Raw genomic sequence first — 13,541 nt, forward strand, 5'->3', positions numbered from 1 at the left:
CTTTCTTTGTATTCTGAAGGAATAACTACATCTTCTACTTCAGTAAAAAGAGCAGTTCTTAAAAAAAGAATTTGGAAACGGGTGTGGGGTAGCAAAGGAACAGGGCACAGGCAGGGGTGGCAAGTTAAATTTTGTAGATGTATATTTTGTCTGTCAAAATTTCAATGATTACTTATTAATTTGATTGATTTTTTTAGTCTTTCCTGACTTGTATAAAAGTGACTGTCATTTGTTAAAATGGCTTTTTATTCCATCACACAGACTGAAGGATACAGAAATAATGTCAAGAAGTTTATTCTGGAATTCTGATATGACTAGAAGTAGATGCCTCAGTTTCTGTTTGCAAAAGAATCCAGTGGTCCTCTAGTATTCTCCATGAGAGGGCGGGGGCAGGGGGAGGGAGGAAAGAAAAAGAGAGAGAGAGAGAGAGAGAGAAAGGGAGAGAGAGAGAGAGAGAGAGGGAGAGAGAGAGGGAGAGAGAGAGAGAGAGAGAGAGAGAGAGAGAGAGAGAGAGGGAGAGAGAGAGGAGAGAGAAAGAACATAAAACAAATAAAGGAAAGAAAAACTAGTATGGTCAATCAAGTACCCTGGAAGAAAGTCCAAGTATTTCTATCAGACAGTGATTACAATTTTTCTCATTCCAAATTCTTTGTCATTCATGTAGGATCGGTAGCTGGTCCATCAGCCACCTGAGTTGTTCTTTGGCTAATTATTTGATCTTGGGGATGTAATCTCACACCCTGCTCTATGTCGTGTATATGTAAACTAGATATGACACAATGATCCTTGGATTCTGTCATGTTTTCCATGAAAAGCAAATGAAAGTCACTTTTACAAAGGTCAGGAAAAACTAAGAAATTATTAAGCAAAAAGATAACTATTTAAATTTCAACATACAAAATACATATCTACAGAATTTATTTTTTTTTTATTTCTCCAAGAACAAGTTCCTTTTATTTTAAATATATGACTGTATAACACTGAAGTGAATAAACAATGATTCATGGCAACATACGGCACAAATCCTACTTATAAAAAGGAAATGTGCTTGTTTTTGCTTTCTTTTTTTTTTTTTTTTTTTTTTTAATGCATAATTTTTTTTATTTAAACACCTTGATTACATACATGATTGTGTTTGGGTTTCAGTCATAAAAGGAACACCACCCATCACCAGTGCAACATTCCCATCACCCAAGTCCCAAATCTCCCTACTCCCCACCCAACCCCCGCCTGTACCCTAAACAGGCTCTACATTTCCCTCATACATTCTCAATATTAGGACAGTTCAAAATGTAGTTATTTCTCTAACTAAACTCATCACTCTTTGTGGTGAGCTTCCTGAGGTGAGCTGGAACTTCCAGCTCTTTTCTCTTTTGTGTCTGAAAATTATTATTACAAGGGTGTCTTTCATTTTTCTTAAAACCCATAGATGAGTGAGACCATTCTGCGTTTTTCTCTCTCTCTCTGACTTATTTCACTCAGCATAATAGATTCCATGTACATCCATGTATAGGAAAATTTCATGACTTCATCTCTCCTGACAGCTGCATAATATTCCATTGTGTATATGTACCACAGTTTCTTTAGCCATTCGTCTGTTGAAGGGCATCTTGGTTGTTTCCAGAGTCTTGCTATGGTAAATAGAGCTGCAATGAATATAGGTGTAAGGAAGGGGTTTTTGTATTGTATTTTTGTGTTCCTAGGGTATATTCCTAGGAGTGGTATAGCTGGATCGTATGGGAGCTCGATTTCCAGTTTTTGGAGGAATCTCCATATCGCTTTCCATAAAGGTTGAACTAGACAGCATTCCCACCAGCAGTGGATAAGAGTTCCTTTCTCTCCACATCCCCGCCAACACTGTTTATTCTCATTCTTTGTGATGTGTGCCATTCTCTGGGGTGTGAGGTGGTATCTCATCGTTGTTTTGATTTGCATCTCCCTGATGATTAGTGATGTGGAACATTTTTTCATGTGTCTTTTGGCCATGCGTATTTCTTCTTTGTCAAAGTGTCTGTTCATTTCTTCTCCCCATTTTTTGATGGGGTTAGATGTTTTTTTCTTGTAAAGTTCTGTCAGTGCCTTGTATATTTTGGAGATTAGCCCCTTATCTGATGGGTATTGGGTGAATAGTTTCTCCCACTCAGTGGGTGGCTCTTGTATCATATCTACAGAATTTAAATTGTTGTTAGTTGCTTAGTTCTATAGGATTGAGTGAGGCAAGAGCTATGCATTCAACCAAGCACCAAATAACTCCTCAGAGTTTGTTCTGATAAAAATAAGTAAAGAAGGAAGTCATACACAAGGTAATGAATGTTCCATGGCTTCACTGGTTATTAAATCCATGGTTATCCATGGTTTTCACTGGTTATACACTTCTTCTGTCTTCTTGCATACCAAACTTTTATGTTTTCTGCAATTTTTAATAAATTATTTGGCTAAGTGATTTTGTTAATTCTTGACAATTCTAGGGCACATTGAAAAATAAAATTGCCATTAAAATGTTTCTAGTTCAGAAATTGGTCCAATCCCTATTCAACCAAGAAAAACAAAAAATAAGTAAGTATTATTGCATGAGCATAGTAGAACTCATAAAAATTTCAGCAACAGAGGATCAAGTTTATTTTCTATTAAAATTCACTTCAGATATACTGGTTTCTCTTCAGATCATTTAAATCTTTTCCTTTTTACTTAATTCACATCAGAGGTTTGAACATCCTAAAATTTATGATAACACTGTAATTTGTGTAAATTATTAAATAAGAACTCTGGGGTTATCAAAGTAGAATATTCTACAAAGTAGTGAATTATGCCATTTCAAAAACAATCCCATTGGTTTTTGGTTAACGATTTAAATGAAAAGTCATATCTATAGCACATCTTCTATTCACTTGACCTAAATTTAACTTGATAGCAAAAATAAAGGTATCTTAAATCAAAGGTATTCTATATATTTTTCTTTTGGAGAACTTGAATATCACTTCAAGTGTCATTCAATAATAATGCCCAGAAACAATAGAGATGAGGGCTGAAAGAAAGCTTATGATCTGAAGCTCACCACAGAGTAGTGAGTGTAGTTAGAGAAATAACTACACTGACAACTACCATGACAATGTTAATGAGAGAAAGAAGTAGAATGCCTGTCTCAAATACAGGCAAGGGAGTTGGGGAAGAGGGAGATGGGGGACATTGGTGGTGGGAATGTTGCTCTGGTGAAGGGGAGTATTATTTTTATGACTGAAACCCAACTACAATCATTTCTGTAATCATGGTGCTTAAATAAAGATATTAAAAAAAAGTTATATACAATAATCTTTGTTCCTTATCTCCATGGCTGTAGTTTGTTTAAATAAGGTGATAAAAGTAAATGTGGCAAAAACTTTTTCAATATCAGAACTTTATTCAAAGCAGTTCCACTTCCAAATCATAAACATTCTCATGTCTTATGAGACAGAAAAAAATCATATCTTGTATATTAACAATTGATCAGTGGTTCAAAGATATTAAATAATTTTATAAACAATAAAATTTAAATCAAGGCCAGAGGTCAGAGTATCTGATTACACGTCACCATCTTCTATTCTATTGAGTGTTCTGAATCTCATCAGCCTCATGAACTTAATGGTCCCTTCATGCCAAGGAGGCTAAGCTGCTGTGTGAACTACTCATAAAAGTAGTAAATACTTTTGTTCTTCCCCATCTACTTCTGGTATAGGTGCCATCATATCACTTTGCATCTTCAGGAAATAAAAAAAAAGAAAACAAAGAAATGGATAGAGATCTGCTTTTCATGCTCTTAGACTAGTCCCCAATCTATGCAGCTTAGGTCTGTATTTAGGTCTGTTCAGATAGCACAGCATGAAATTCATAATAAATGGTATTGAAGGAAATAGACAAATAACATATCTGACCTGAGAATGCTGGACATGGCAGAATAATCCTGAGGTAATGAATTATTTTGCTAAGATTTCATCAAGAAAATTTGAAAAAACTGATCTGACCTCTGATCTGTTATAATTAGTAGACAATGATTCTAAGTATCTGCTTCTCCTAAAGACATTCTTTGAGAAGAAATCATTCAGACTGTTTAATTTTTCTGAATCAACTAAAAATGAGATTGCACAGTATCAACAGGCTAGAAAAGCGTACATTATCCTACTTCATGAATCGCCAGTAGAATGGCTGTGCATCATTACTTACCCAGATGGACTCAGTGTATGTTTTTCTAACATAATTACTAATAGTGACTAGTTTTCTCTCAGAGATGTCCCGCTATGGTAATTAAGGCATCACCTCTATCCTATGGACTAATATTCTTCTTGCTCTGTCTTAATCCTAAAACCTACACTTGTTAATAATCAGTTTTATTAGTTGGTAAGTGTTTTCTGTAATATTATTTTATATTTTTAAGTTTTTTCCACCCATTAAAATAGCCAATATTCATATATAATTTAGCCTTCACAACTACATAAAATTATATAGTATCAAACTATTGCTTCACTGGTCTAGGTTTGCAGCTCTCACTTATAAAATTATCTGGAATATCCTCTCAGAATTCTAAAATGTATGATTAATTGAAAGCTGAATACCAGTTGTTTAATACACTGCCAACCATTAAATTAAAAAAATCTATGGTTCTTTAAAAAGGATATTTTGTATGTGTGTGTGTGTGTGTGTGTGTGTGTGTGTAAGTGGTGAGGTGAGGTCAGCAGCAATGTGAAGAGCTGAGGTTTTGTACTACCTGAATGACAATATAGAAATTCAGATTCACATAATCTTCTTCTTTTCCTTCTGCAGTTTCTGTTTCTGTTCTTGTTCTTCTCTCTTGCCTTTATTCTATGGCCTTGATGTCAAGGTGCCTCTTAAAGGTAAGACTTCGTTTCATTCTCAAAATATGGGTATAAGAGATATTTGATAAGGATACTGTATGTTGTCACCATCTCCATTGTATTTCTCTCTGTCAGTGCCATGAAATGGAATACTTCTCCAAGCGTTATTTTTGGAGGGGGTTTGGGTCACACCCGGTGGTGCTCAGGGTTTACTCTTGGCTCTGTGCTCACAAATCATGCCTGACAGGCTCAGAGGACCATATGGGATACCAGGAATCGAACCAGGGCCTGTCCTGTGTTGGCCACATGCACAGCAAACACCCTACTACTGTGCTATCTCTCCAGCACCTAAACATTTTTTAATATAAGAAATTCTTCTTATATTCCCTATAAAAGGAAAATATTCCTTTTTCTTCAGGACTATATAGTATCTGACACATAGAAAAACTTATTAGCAAGCAAGATATGATCATATATAAAAGTCTTGGATCTTAGACTTCTGAGATATTCTTCCCTCTACCTGGACCATATTCCAAACTGTTAGGGTTAACAGTCATTTGTGCTTCCTATCTCAGTGTAAAATGAGAAATCGAGGGAAATCTCTCATGATGCTTCAAGTCAGTTCTATTAAACAGTCTCCATCTTCACTAGGAGAATTCTCATTGTCCAGTAAACCATGCAATAGTGCTTTCAGTGTCAGAGAATAGAGATGATAAATAACAATGACCAATTCCAGAATACATTACTATAGAACAAATTGTATATAACAACTAAAAAAGGCTGCAGACACTAGCATGCTAGTGAAGTCAGAACTCACATCACTACTTAAAGACAAGTGCTTGTAGGAAAGTTTCAGAAATTGCAATTGCTCCTTTACTGAAGAAAGAGGCCCTCCATTTTGCAACCCCTTCAAAAGAATCCTACCTAGTAGATCAGTAATGTCTAAAGGATGTTCTGAATCAGAAATTACTTTATAGTCTATCCATTTCTAGTTATAGGATACTAACCTTACTTCATTGATCATCTAAAGTGACTTGTTGGATAAGCATAATGATTCAGTTATGCTAATTTGAAAAGGTATGGCTTTATTCTATAATCAGAGTTTCTTTTTAATATATTCAACTTGCAGAAATTTAACATTCTGAGAATCTGCCTACAAGTCCATTTATAAAGAGGGATGTACAGGAGAATTAGTACAGGAAGTGAGGTACTGGTCTTGCTTGTGAATGTAGTAGCCTTGGTCCTAGTTCAAATCCTCTTCCCCTTTCTTTTTTAAGAAGAGCAGAAAAGGGGTCGGAGAGATAGCATGAAGGTAGTGAGTTTGCCTTGCATGCAGAAGGATGGTGGTTCGAATCCCAGCATCCCATATGGTCCCCTGTGCTTGCCAGGTGCGACTTCTGAGCATGGAGCCAGGAGTAACCCCTGAGCTCTGCTGGGTGTGACCCAAACACCAAACACCAAAAAAAAAAGAACAGAGCAGAGAAAAGGCAGAGTACATGTGCCTCTCAACTCCAGTGGCTTTCATTGTGGCCCTTTGCTTGGTGACTCGACTATAATTGACTGGCTTTTACTGTATTTCTTTGAATAGTAGTTATGAAAGAATGGCTATTTGAAAGGACTTATGAGTTCTTTCTATGTTTTATAAACCATACCCACTGCACTATCATTCCTTAGCTACCCAAGATTCTACTTTTTTTTAACCAGTATTCCATATTTCACCATTGGTTATGCTACCTATAGCTTCTTGATAGGAAGGAAGCTTCTTCCTCTCTCTGCCCTGCCATCTTTCTCTATAAATAATTGTTGAGCAATTTTTATCCAGGCTTCCTCTTACAGAATTTCTGCTGTCACTTGGTATTTTCCTCTCACACCTACAGTGTACTCAAATCCAACAATGGCCCTTTCTCTCTATTGGCTCTACTCCAATTAGGTCACTATTTTATACTGATATTAACCTAAGTGTTTGGAAATAAAGTGGCTCTGAAAAAAAGGCATTCCAGAATGCCTTTGAGTCTTTAGTTTCATCCTATAATGAACAAAAAGCCTCATTAGTACACTGTCTTTCTTCTCTGCCACCACTTTGATTCTTGGCCACCATTATTGGGACAACAGTAAAATACTATTATATATATATATATATATACTATTATAGAATAGTATTATAGAATAGTATTTCTATATTGGTGAAAACATGGCTTAAATAAGTTAAATAACTTATCTAAATAGCATATATATAATTGAAAAATAAAAAGCCCATTTTTCCAGCATGCCAGACTCAAAAGACTACATGCTTAAGTCATACATAACAGCATGTTTTTTCATGACATTTCTGGTACATATTGGCAGAGAGAAACCCAGCCTACACACTCAAAGAAGAATGTGGCTAGGAGTCCTAAATAGTGTAGGCCAGGAAATACGTCTTTGAAGGAATGTTAGCATCAACCAGGAAAGGACTAGTTCTTTGTATGCTTTATAGATCATACCCACTGCACTATCATTCCTTAGCTTCCCAAGATTCTTTTTTTTAACCAGTATTCCATATTTCATCATTGGTTGTGCTACTCAGAGCTTCTTGATAGGAAGGAAGCTTTATTTAAAAAAAAAGGCTAGATATTATTGCCCGAATATTAAAAAAATGCCCGAAAGGATTGGGCCAGAACCTTGGGGTGGATGTCCCTTGTCATTAGATGAAATTGTTGTGGAAGAAATGTGACATAAAAAAAGACCATTGATCGCTTCTCGGCCTTTTGGCTAAGATCAAGTGTAGTATCTGTTCTTATCAGTTTAATATCTGATACGTCGTCTATCGTACGACAATATATTAAATGGATTTTTGGCACTAGGAACTGGAATAGGAGCTTGCTCCATCCATTCCACGCATTGACCTGGTATTGCAGTACCTTCAGGAATGGTGCACCAAAAAAAAAAAAAAAAAAAAGACCATTGAGAGAACTTCTTCCAAAATAATATTTAGTGGATACTAGGGAAAAGAACATGAGTAAATTTAGCATGGGGGTTCAATTGAATGACTCAAGGCATTTCATGGAAGGCCCCACAAGAAAGGCAGTCATGATAATAGCTAATATTTCAAGCCACTTACCATGAAACACGAACTTTTTATTACTTGATTTGCTTTTCATTGTAACAACTCTTGGAACAGATACTTCTGTTTTCTTATTTAAGCGTAGCCAAACTGAGACCAGAGTGGGTAATATGGGAAAAGTATCATGCCTTTCCTGCTGTCAACTCAGGTTCTATCCCTAGCATACCATATGGTCCACTGAGCACAACCAGTTATGTCTCCCTCTAAAAATGTAGCCAAACTTAGAATCTTTTTCTTTCGGAGGAAGAAGTCCAGTCATAGCAGTCCTCAGGGGCTTTACTACTAACTGCTTTGAGATCACTCTTGGTGTGGTGTTCAAAGGAACTTGTAATGCTGGGGATCAAAGCTGGGTTGGCTGCATACTAAGGAAGACTGTGCTACCTCTCCAGCCCATGACCCTTTCTTTCTATAACTTGCATAACATCCCAGAATTCAAAGAGGTGATAAAGAATAAATTTTTTTCTTTAAAAATGCTTTTCTATTTGGCTATTGACAGAAATGAAAACTTTCTATTTTTCCCTTCTTTTACAGAGTAACCGAAAGCATGGATAAGACCCAGAAACTCAAATGCTTCTAAACCTTCAAAGATGGCAAAAATGTTTACACCAGTAAGAGGGAGATAAAAAGCTAAGATTTACTCTGTAGCCAGGACTACAACTGTGTATTTTAAAGCCATTCTTCAAGGTTTCTTACTTGACAGTTCCTACATGACCCTGTTGAAAACTACAATATATGCTGCATTTAATGACACGAGTATATGTCATAACAGAAGAAAAGAACTATAAACATAACATATATTGTATAAAGAAAAAAACCAACAATGGAACCAGTTTCAGCAGATCAAGCAAAAATGTGTCTTGGGCATGGAACCAAAGTTACAAAAACATTCTACCCCTGCTGTGCAGGGGGGGTCATTTTAAATGTAACACCACATCCCATTGAAATAGTAGTCCTGAAATAAACATCATTTTAAAAAAATCAAAATAAAAACAAGGGAGGGCGGGGAACGAAGCACGAATACCTATAAAGAACTATTTACAATAAAATATTTCATTTTAAAAGTCTGGTTTCTTACTACAGGGATTTGCTTTTCTGTCTTTATTATTGTTTAAAACTCAGGAACAGAGACAATGTGAACAGAAAAAAAAAACATTTGTTTTTCCTGCAAAAGAGTTTGTGGAATTCAGATGACAACTAAGAAGAATTTCATAATGACCCCAACTGAACAGCAACCAAGACCAAGAATACAGAAGAATGTAATATAAGAAATAAAAACCTTTTTGATGCTTCGTTGGCCTTCTGTCATATCTGTGTTCCTCCACTAACAGACCAATCTCATTCATATGGAAAATTAAGAAATGGATGTTCTTACTTACAAGCTCCCTGACTTAGTTCTGTGTGAATGGTATTATAAGAAACATTGGCCAAGGGCATTTTATGAGTCTAAATTTCCAAAATACTGATTTTTCAAATGGCAATTGAAAATTGTCTGCAAATAAATACATTATATAATAAGGCAATAAGTAAACTTCTACTGACACTTGAGTTTGCCAGAGTTGTGAATATTAAAGTATGATTATTTTTTAAAAAAAAATTCTGATATGTCTAGAGCATTCTGACCTCTTGTATACTCTTTTCCAGAGAGCTGATAGTTACAAGATTGTTCTAATTTTTTTATACACAAGAAACATTGTGTGTTACCAATGAGGTCATTTTTCTACTGGAGACAATGAAAAGAAAACTGGTACTTTTCCTAAGCTATGTAAAAATAAGCTTGGTTTCAGATCTGAGTAAGTGAATTATTTCTGAAAAGTTAATTTTACATTTCACTTCTTTTAACCTAGGTAAGAAAAGGATTTTTTGGTCAAGTTATCAAGGTCTTATTTATGTGGCTAGAATGTCCATGTATGTTGAGAACCAGAAACTTCTTAAAATTCCTCTGGACATGGGTACAGTATCATATTCTTTGGTTTTAGTTCTGGTATTTCTAAAGCCAGAATAATATATGGAGAATGTATGAAATAATGCTAGAATTCTGGGGTCCCACTTTTGTCTTTATGTTTATTGCTGACCCTGGAATCTTTGACCCAGTCACTTAACTTCTCTGTGCCTCAGTTTCCTCAGCTGCAAAATGAGGTTGAATTTTTTTTTTATCAAGGCTTGATGTTTTGGTTTTGATTTCTGTTTGGAATATTTTTAATTTACAATTAAGAGGTGCTTAAGGTAGCACAAAGTGCCCTGTAATCACTATTATTTGACTTTCTTGTTTTGTTGAGAAAAAGTCCCTTGTGTGATAAATTAAGTGCTTCAGTTTGATTAAATTGAAGCATGGCAGCACTGAAGCTTTCCCATTAAACTACCTGAGACATCACTAGCAATAAGACTAAGAGGTCCAGAATACAAAATATCTAATAATTTATAGCAAATAGATGATCTCATGATAGATCTCATGATGATCTCATGATAGAGAAGTATATTGTTTCATTGATAAGCATTCCCAAGCTCTTCTGCTTGCATGGCATAATACAAAGTTCTACTGTTAATAGAGGAGAGCCAACATAAAATAAGTTTGGAGTAAATCAGTAATAGCACATAAATAGCCTGACTATCCCTCTCATTTGGAAGGAAGGTCCAGTGGTATGTCCTCCTGAGAAAATATAAAAAAGATTTCTTGTACTAGACCCTTTGTTCAAAATTTTTCCAAATTAGTTATGAACTGAAAATTAATTGTACAGGTAATATAAAACTATCACTACAATCTCCCACTAAATCCTAGCAAAGTGGAAAACAGAGTAATTTAAAGAAGAGTATAAATCACTGTCCCATTTCTTCAATTGTTTTTCACTGGGTGTGCCTGAGTCCATCTGACCAAATTCAATCTCTGCTTTAAACATACTTTCCTTCTGTTCGTCTTGTTTTTTCTATCTAGAAATTTACAAGTTAAATATAATTTCCAATCACTTAGATGATTATAAATATTTCCAAAAGTGGTATCATTAATATCTAAACACATGAATCATATACATTTTATACTACAAGCGTGATTGTAGTTCACATGCAGTAGTATAAATGGATATATTTTATATCCATGCTGATCACCTAACAGCTTCATGTGTTTTAAAGTTTATTTAAAGGGCTGGAACTATAGCACATCAGGTAGGGCATTGGTTTGCAAACTGACTAGCCCAGATTACTGCTAACCCAGTAATCCCCAGAGTCTTCTATGGTTCACTGAGCACCAGTAGGACTAATTTCTGAATGCAGAGGTTCGTGTAAACTCTAACCACTGCTGGGTCAGCCAGAAAAAAAAAAAAAAAAAAAAAAGCGTTCATGTATATTTAGGGCCAATGCAAAAGGAAGAGCTCTAATCCTCTTGTGGCTCAATTTCCAGGAGATTAGAAAATTTACATAAATTGTAAGATGAAACATGTTATATTTTTACCAACCCTTATGATCCTCCAAATTGGAATGTTGTTGGATAAAGTAGAATATTTTGATAAATGCATCTCTGTTACTCATTTCCACAACTGTTTGAAAATTGAAAAATTGTAAAGCTATATCCATGTCTCAGTCACTATCATGGATTTACAAAAATGAGCCATATCTAAGAGTACTTTCTTTGTGTATGATCTTCAGTAATAGTAGGAAGGATATCTTAATAATCACAGTGACATCTTACTAATTATTTGGTTCCACTTCCTAGAGAGAAACAATAAGATGCAAAACTGAAAATGACTATGGGGCTTACCTTTGACCAGAGATGCAATCAAGGTAGCATTCCTCAGGATTTACTTGATAAATTTATTTAACATAATATTCATCTATTAGGAAATAAAACCAATATTTTTAAAAAGTAATTTGAGATCAAATGAAATTCTTTACTAGTTGTTCATAATAGAAATGTCTCCACATGAAAGGAAAATTGAATAGTTTATCAGTGCCTTGGCAAAAAAAAAATCACTAACGACTAAATTTTTTTAATGAACCCATGTTTGGAGAACATTAGAAACCTCTGTAAATCAATTTTAGATTCCTTTAAAGCTATGTCATAGAAATAAGATAATTTTTAACAGTGAATACAAAGATAAATTTTGCCTTGATTTTTTTCTTCTGCCCACAAACATCTCAGCTAAATGGCCAGAATCTTCAGTAGTCTAGAAATAAGGAAAAGAGTTGTGGGTATAGAAATAAAGTTTAATTAAATAAGTTTTGCTACTGTGTTTTATTTTAACTTATTTTGAGTTCATATTAAAGTCTCTGACAAATTTGCCTCTTTTTGCTTATTGTCATTTTTGATAAATTTGTTGCATAATTCTTAAGTTCATTGCATCAATGTACTTCATAAATTTATTATTTAGGATGAAACCTGTGTTTAAGCCTGCCTACCTTTACAGTTATATTATAAAGATAATATTAATTAGTTTGTTGATAATTAAATGATTAGCTCGTGTATGTTATGTAAAATAGGTGGCAATTGGAGACTAAAATATTGCATTCTCCTACCTAGAGTGATACAGAATATATATCTATATATTCACATACATAGTTTCACATATGTATCTGAATAAGAATATATGTTTGCAAGTTTAATTTATTTTTGATTTTTTGTTTTTGAGCCACACCCAGTGACACTCAGGGGTTACTTCTAGCTACGAGCTCAGAAATAGCTCCTGGATTTAACAGGGAATTGAACCTTCCATACTAGGCTAGTGCGGGCAGGGCAGACACCTTACCACTTGCGCCAACCCTTGGGCCCAGATTTTATTTTTTATTTTTAAACTGAAACTTCATAGTAAAGTATTGAGAGTTTTTTCACAGCACTTTTCAATTACATTTAATTCTATCATTTTAGTAAACTAAGTGCATCAAAAAGTTAAATATAATTTTAAGATATTCATAATCCAATCTAATCAAACCTGAGTTTTTCATAAATTACTGATTCCAGAATGTTCCAAAGTCTCTTCAGAGACATTGAAAAAGAAAGTTTCCATTCTATTCAATGGCCTAGTTTCTATATAAGAATTGGGACTGTGAGGCCAGCGAGATGGCACTAGAGGTAAGGTGTCTGTCTTGCAAGTGCTAGCCAAGGAAGGACCACGGTTAGATCCCCCGGCATCCCATATGGTCCCCCCAAGCCAGGGGCAATTTCTGAGCGCTTAGCCAGTAGTAACCCCTGAGCTTCAAACGGGTGTGCCCCCCCCAAAAAAAAAGAATTGGGACTGAATTCCAAAAACATTAGGAAAAGAATAATAGAAAATTGGAGCTGATTATTAAATAAGAAAAAAAAGCTCCACCAGGGCTGGAGTGATAGCACAGGGTTAGGGCGCTTTCTTTGCCAGCAGCTGATCTGGGTAGGACCCGGGTTTGATCCCTATATGGCATTGCATGTGGTCTCCCGGAGACTGCCAAGGGCGATTTCTGAGTGAAGAGCCAGTAGTAGCCCCTGAGCACTGCCGGGTGTGGCCTCAAAAAATTAAAAAATAAAAAAAGAAAGAAAGAAGGCTCTTTCAATGCCAAACTGATTTCATTTTCAGTATTGAGTAGATTGAAGTCCTTTACTGCATTTAATTTAGCAATTTTGCTTTATCTAACTAAATACATTGTTGAGAGTT

General features: G+C 35.1%; 2 protein-coding genes and 1 non-coding gene across 4 annotated transcripts in view; 2 read left to right on the forward strand and 1 right to left on the reverse strand.

The window, feature by feature from the left end:
* The window catches only part of JAKMIP2 (janus kinase and microtubule interacting protein 2), a 230,115-nt gene extending 221,125 nt beyond the window's left edge, over positions 1-8,990 (forward strand). For both annotated transcript variants that reach the window (XM_049786880.1, XM_049786881.1), the window contains 2 exons: positions 4,795-4,865; positions 8,461-8,990. In XM_049786880.1, the coding sequence (XP_049642837.1) occupies positions 4,795-4,845 (51 nt within the window). In that variant the 3' untranslated portion in view covers positions 4,846-4,865; positions 8,461-8,990. The remainder of the gene's footprint in view (positions 1-4,794; positions 4,866-8,460) is intronic.
* The window catches only part of PPP3CA (protein phosphatase 3 catalytic subunit alpha), a 1,090,725-nt gene that overhangs the window by 102,065 nt on the left and 975,119 nt on the right, over positions 1-13,541 (reverse strand). The gene's annotated exons all lie outside the window — the stretch shown is intronic.
* Positions 7,558-7,748, forward strand: LOC126028897 (U2 spliceosomal RNA). Its single transcript, XR_007502581.1, has one exon. It is a non-coding gene; the product is annotated as a U2 spliceosomal RNA (small nuclear RNA).

Source organism: Suncus etruscus, chromosome 14 (genome assembly GCF_024139225.1).
Source record: "Suncus etruscus isolate mSunEtr1 chromosome 14, mSunEtr1.pri.cur, whole genome shotgun sequence".
Taxonomy (NCBI): domain Eukaryota; kingdom Metazoa; phylum Chordata; class Mammalia; order Eulipotyphla; family Soricidae; genus Suncus; species Suncus etruscus.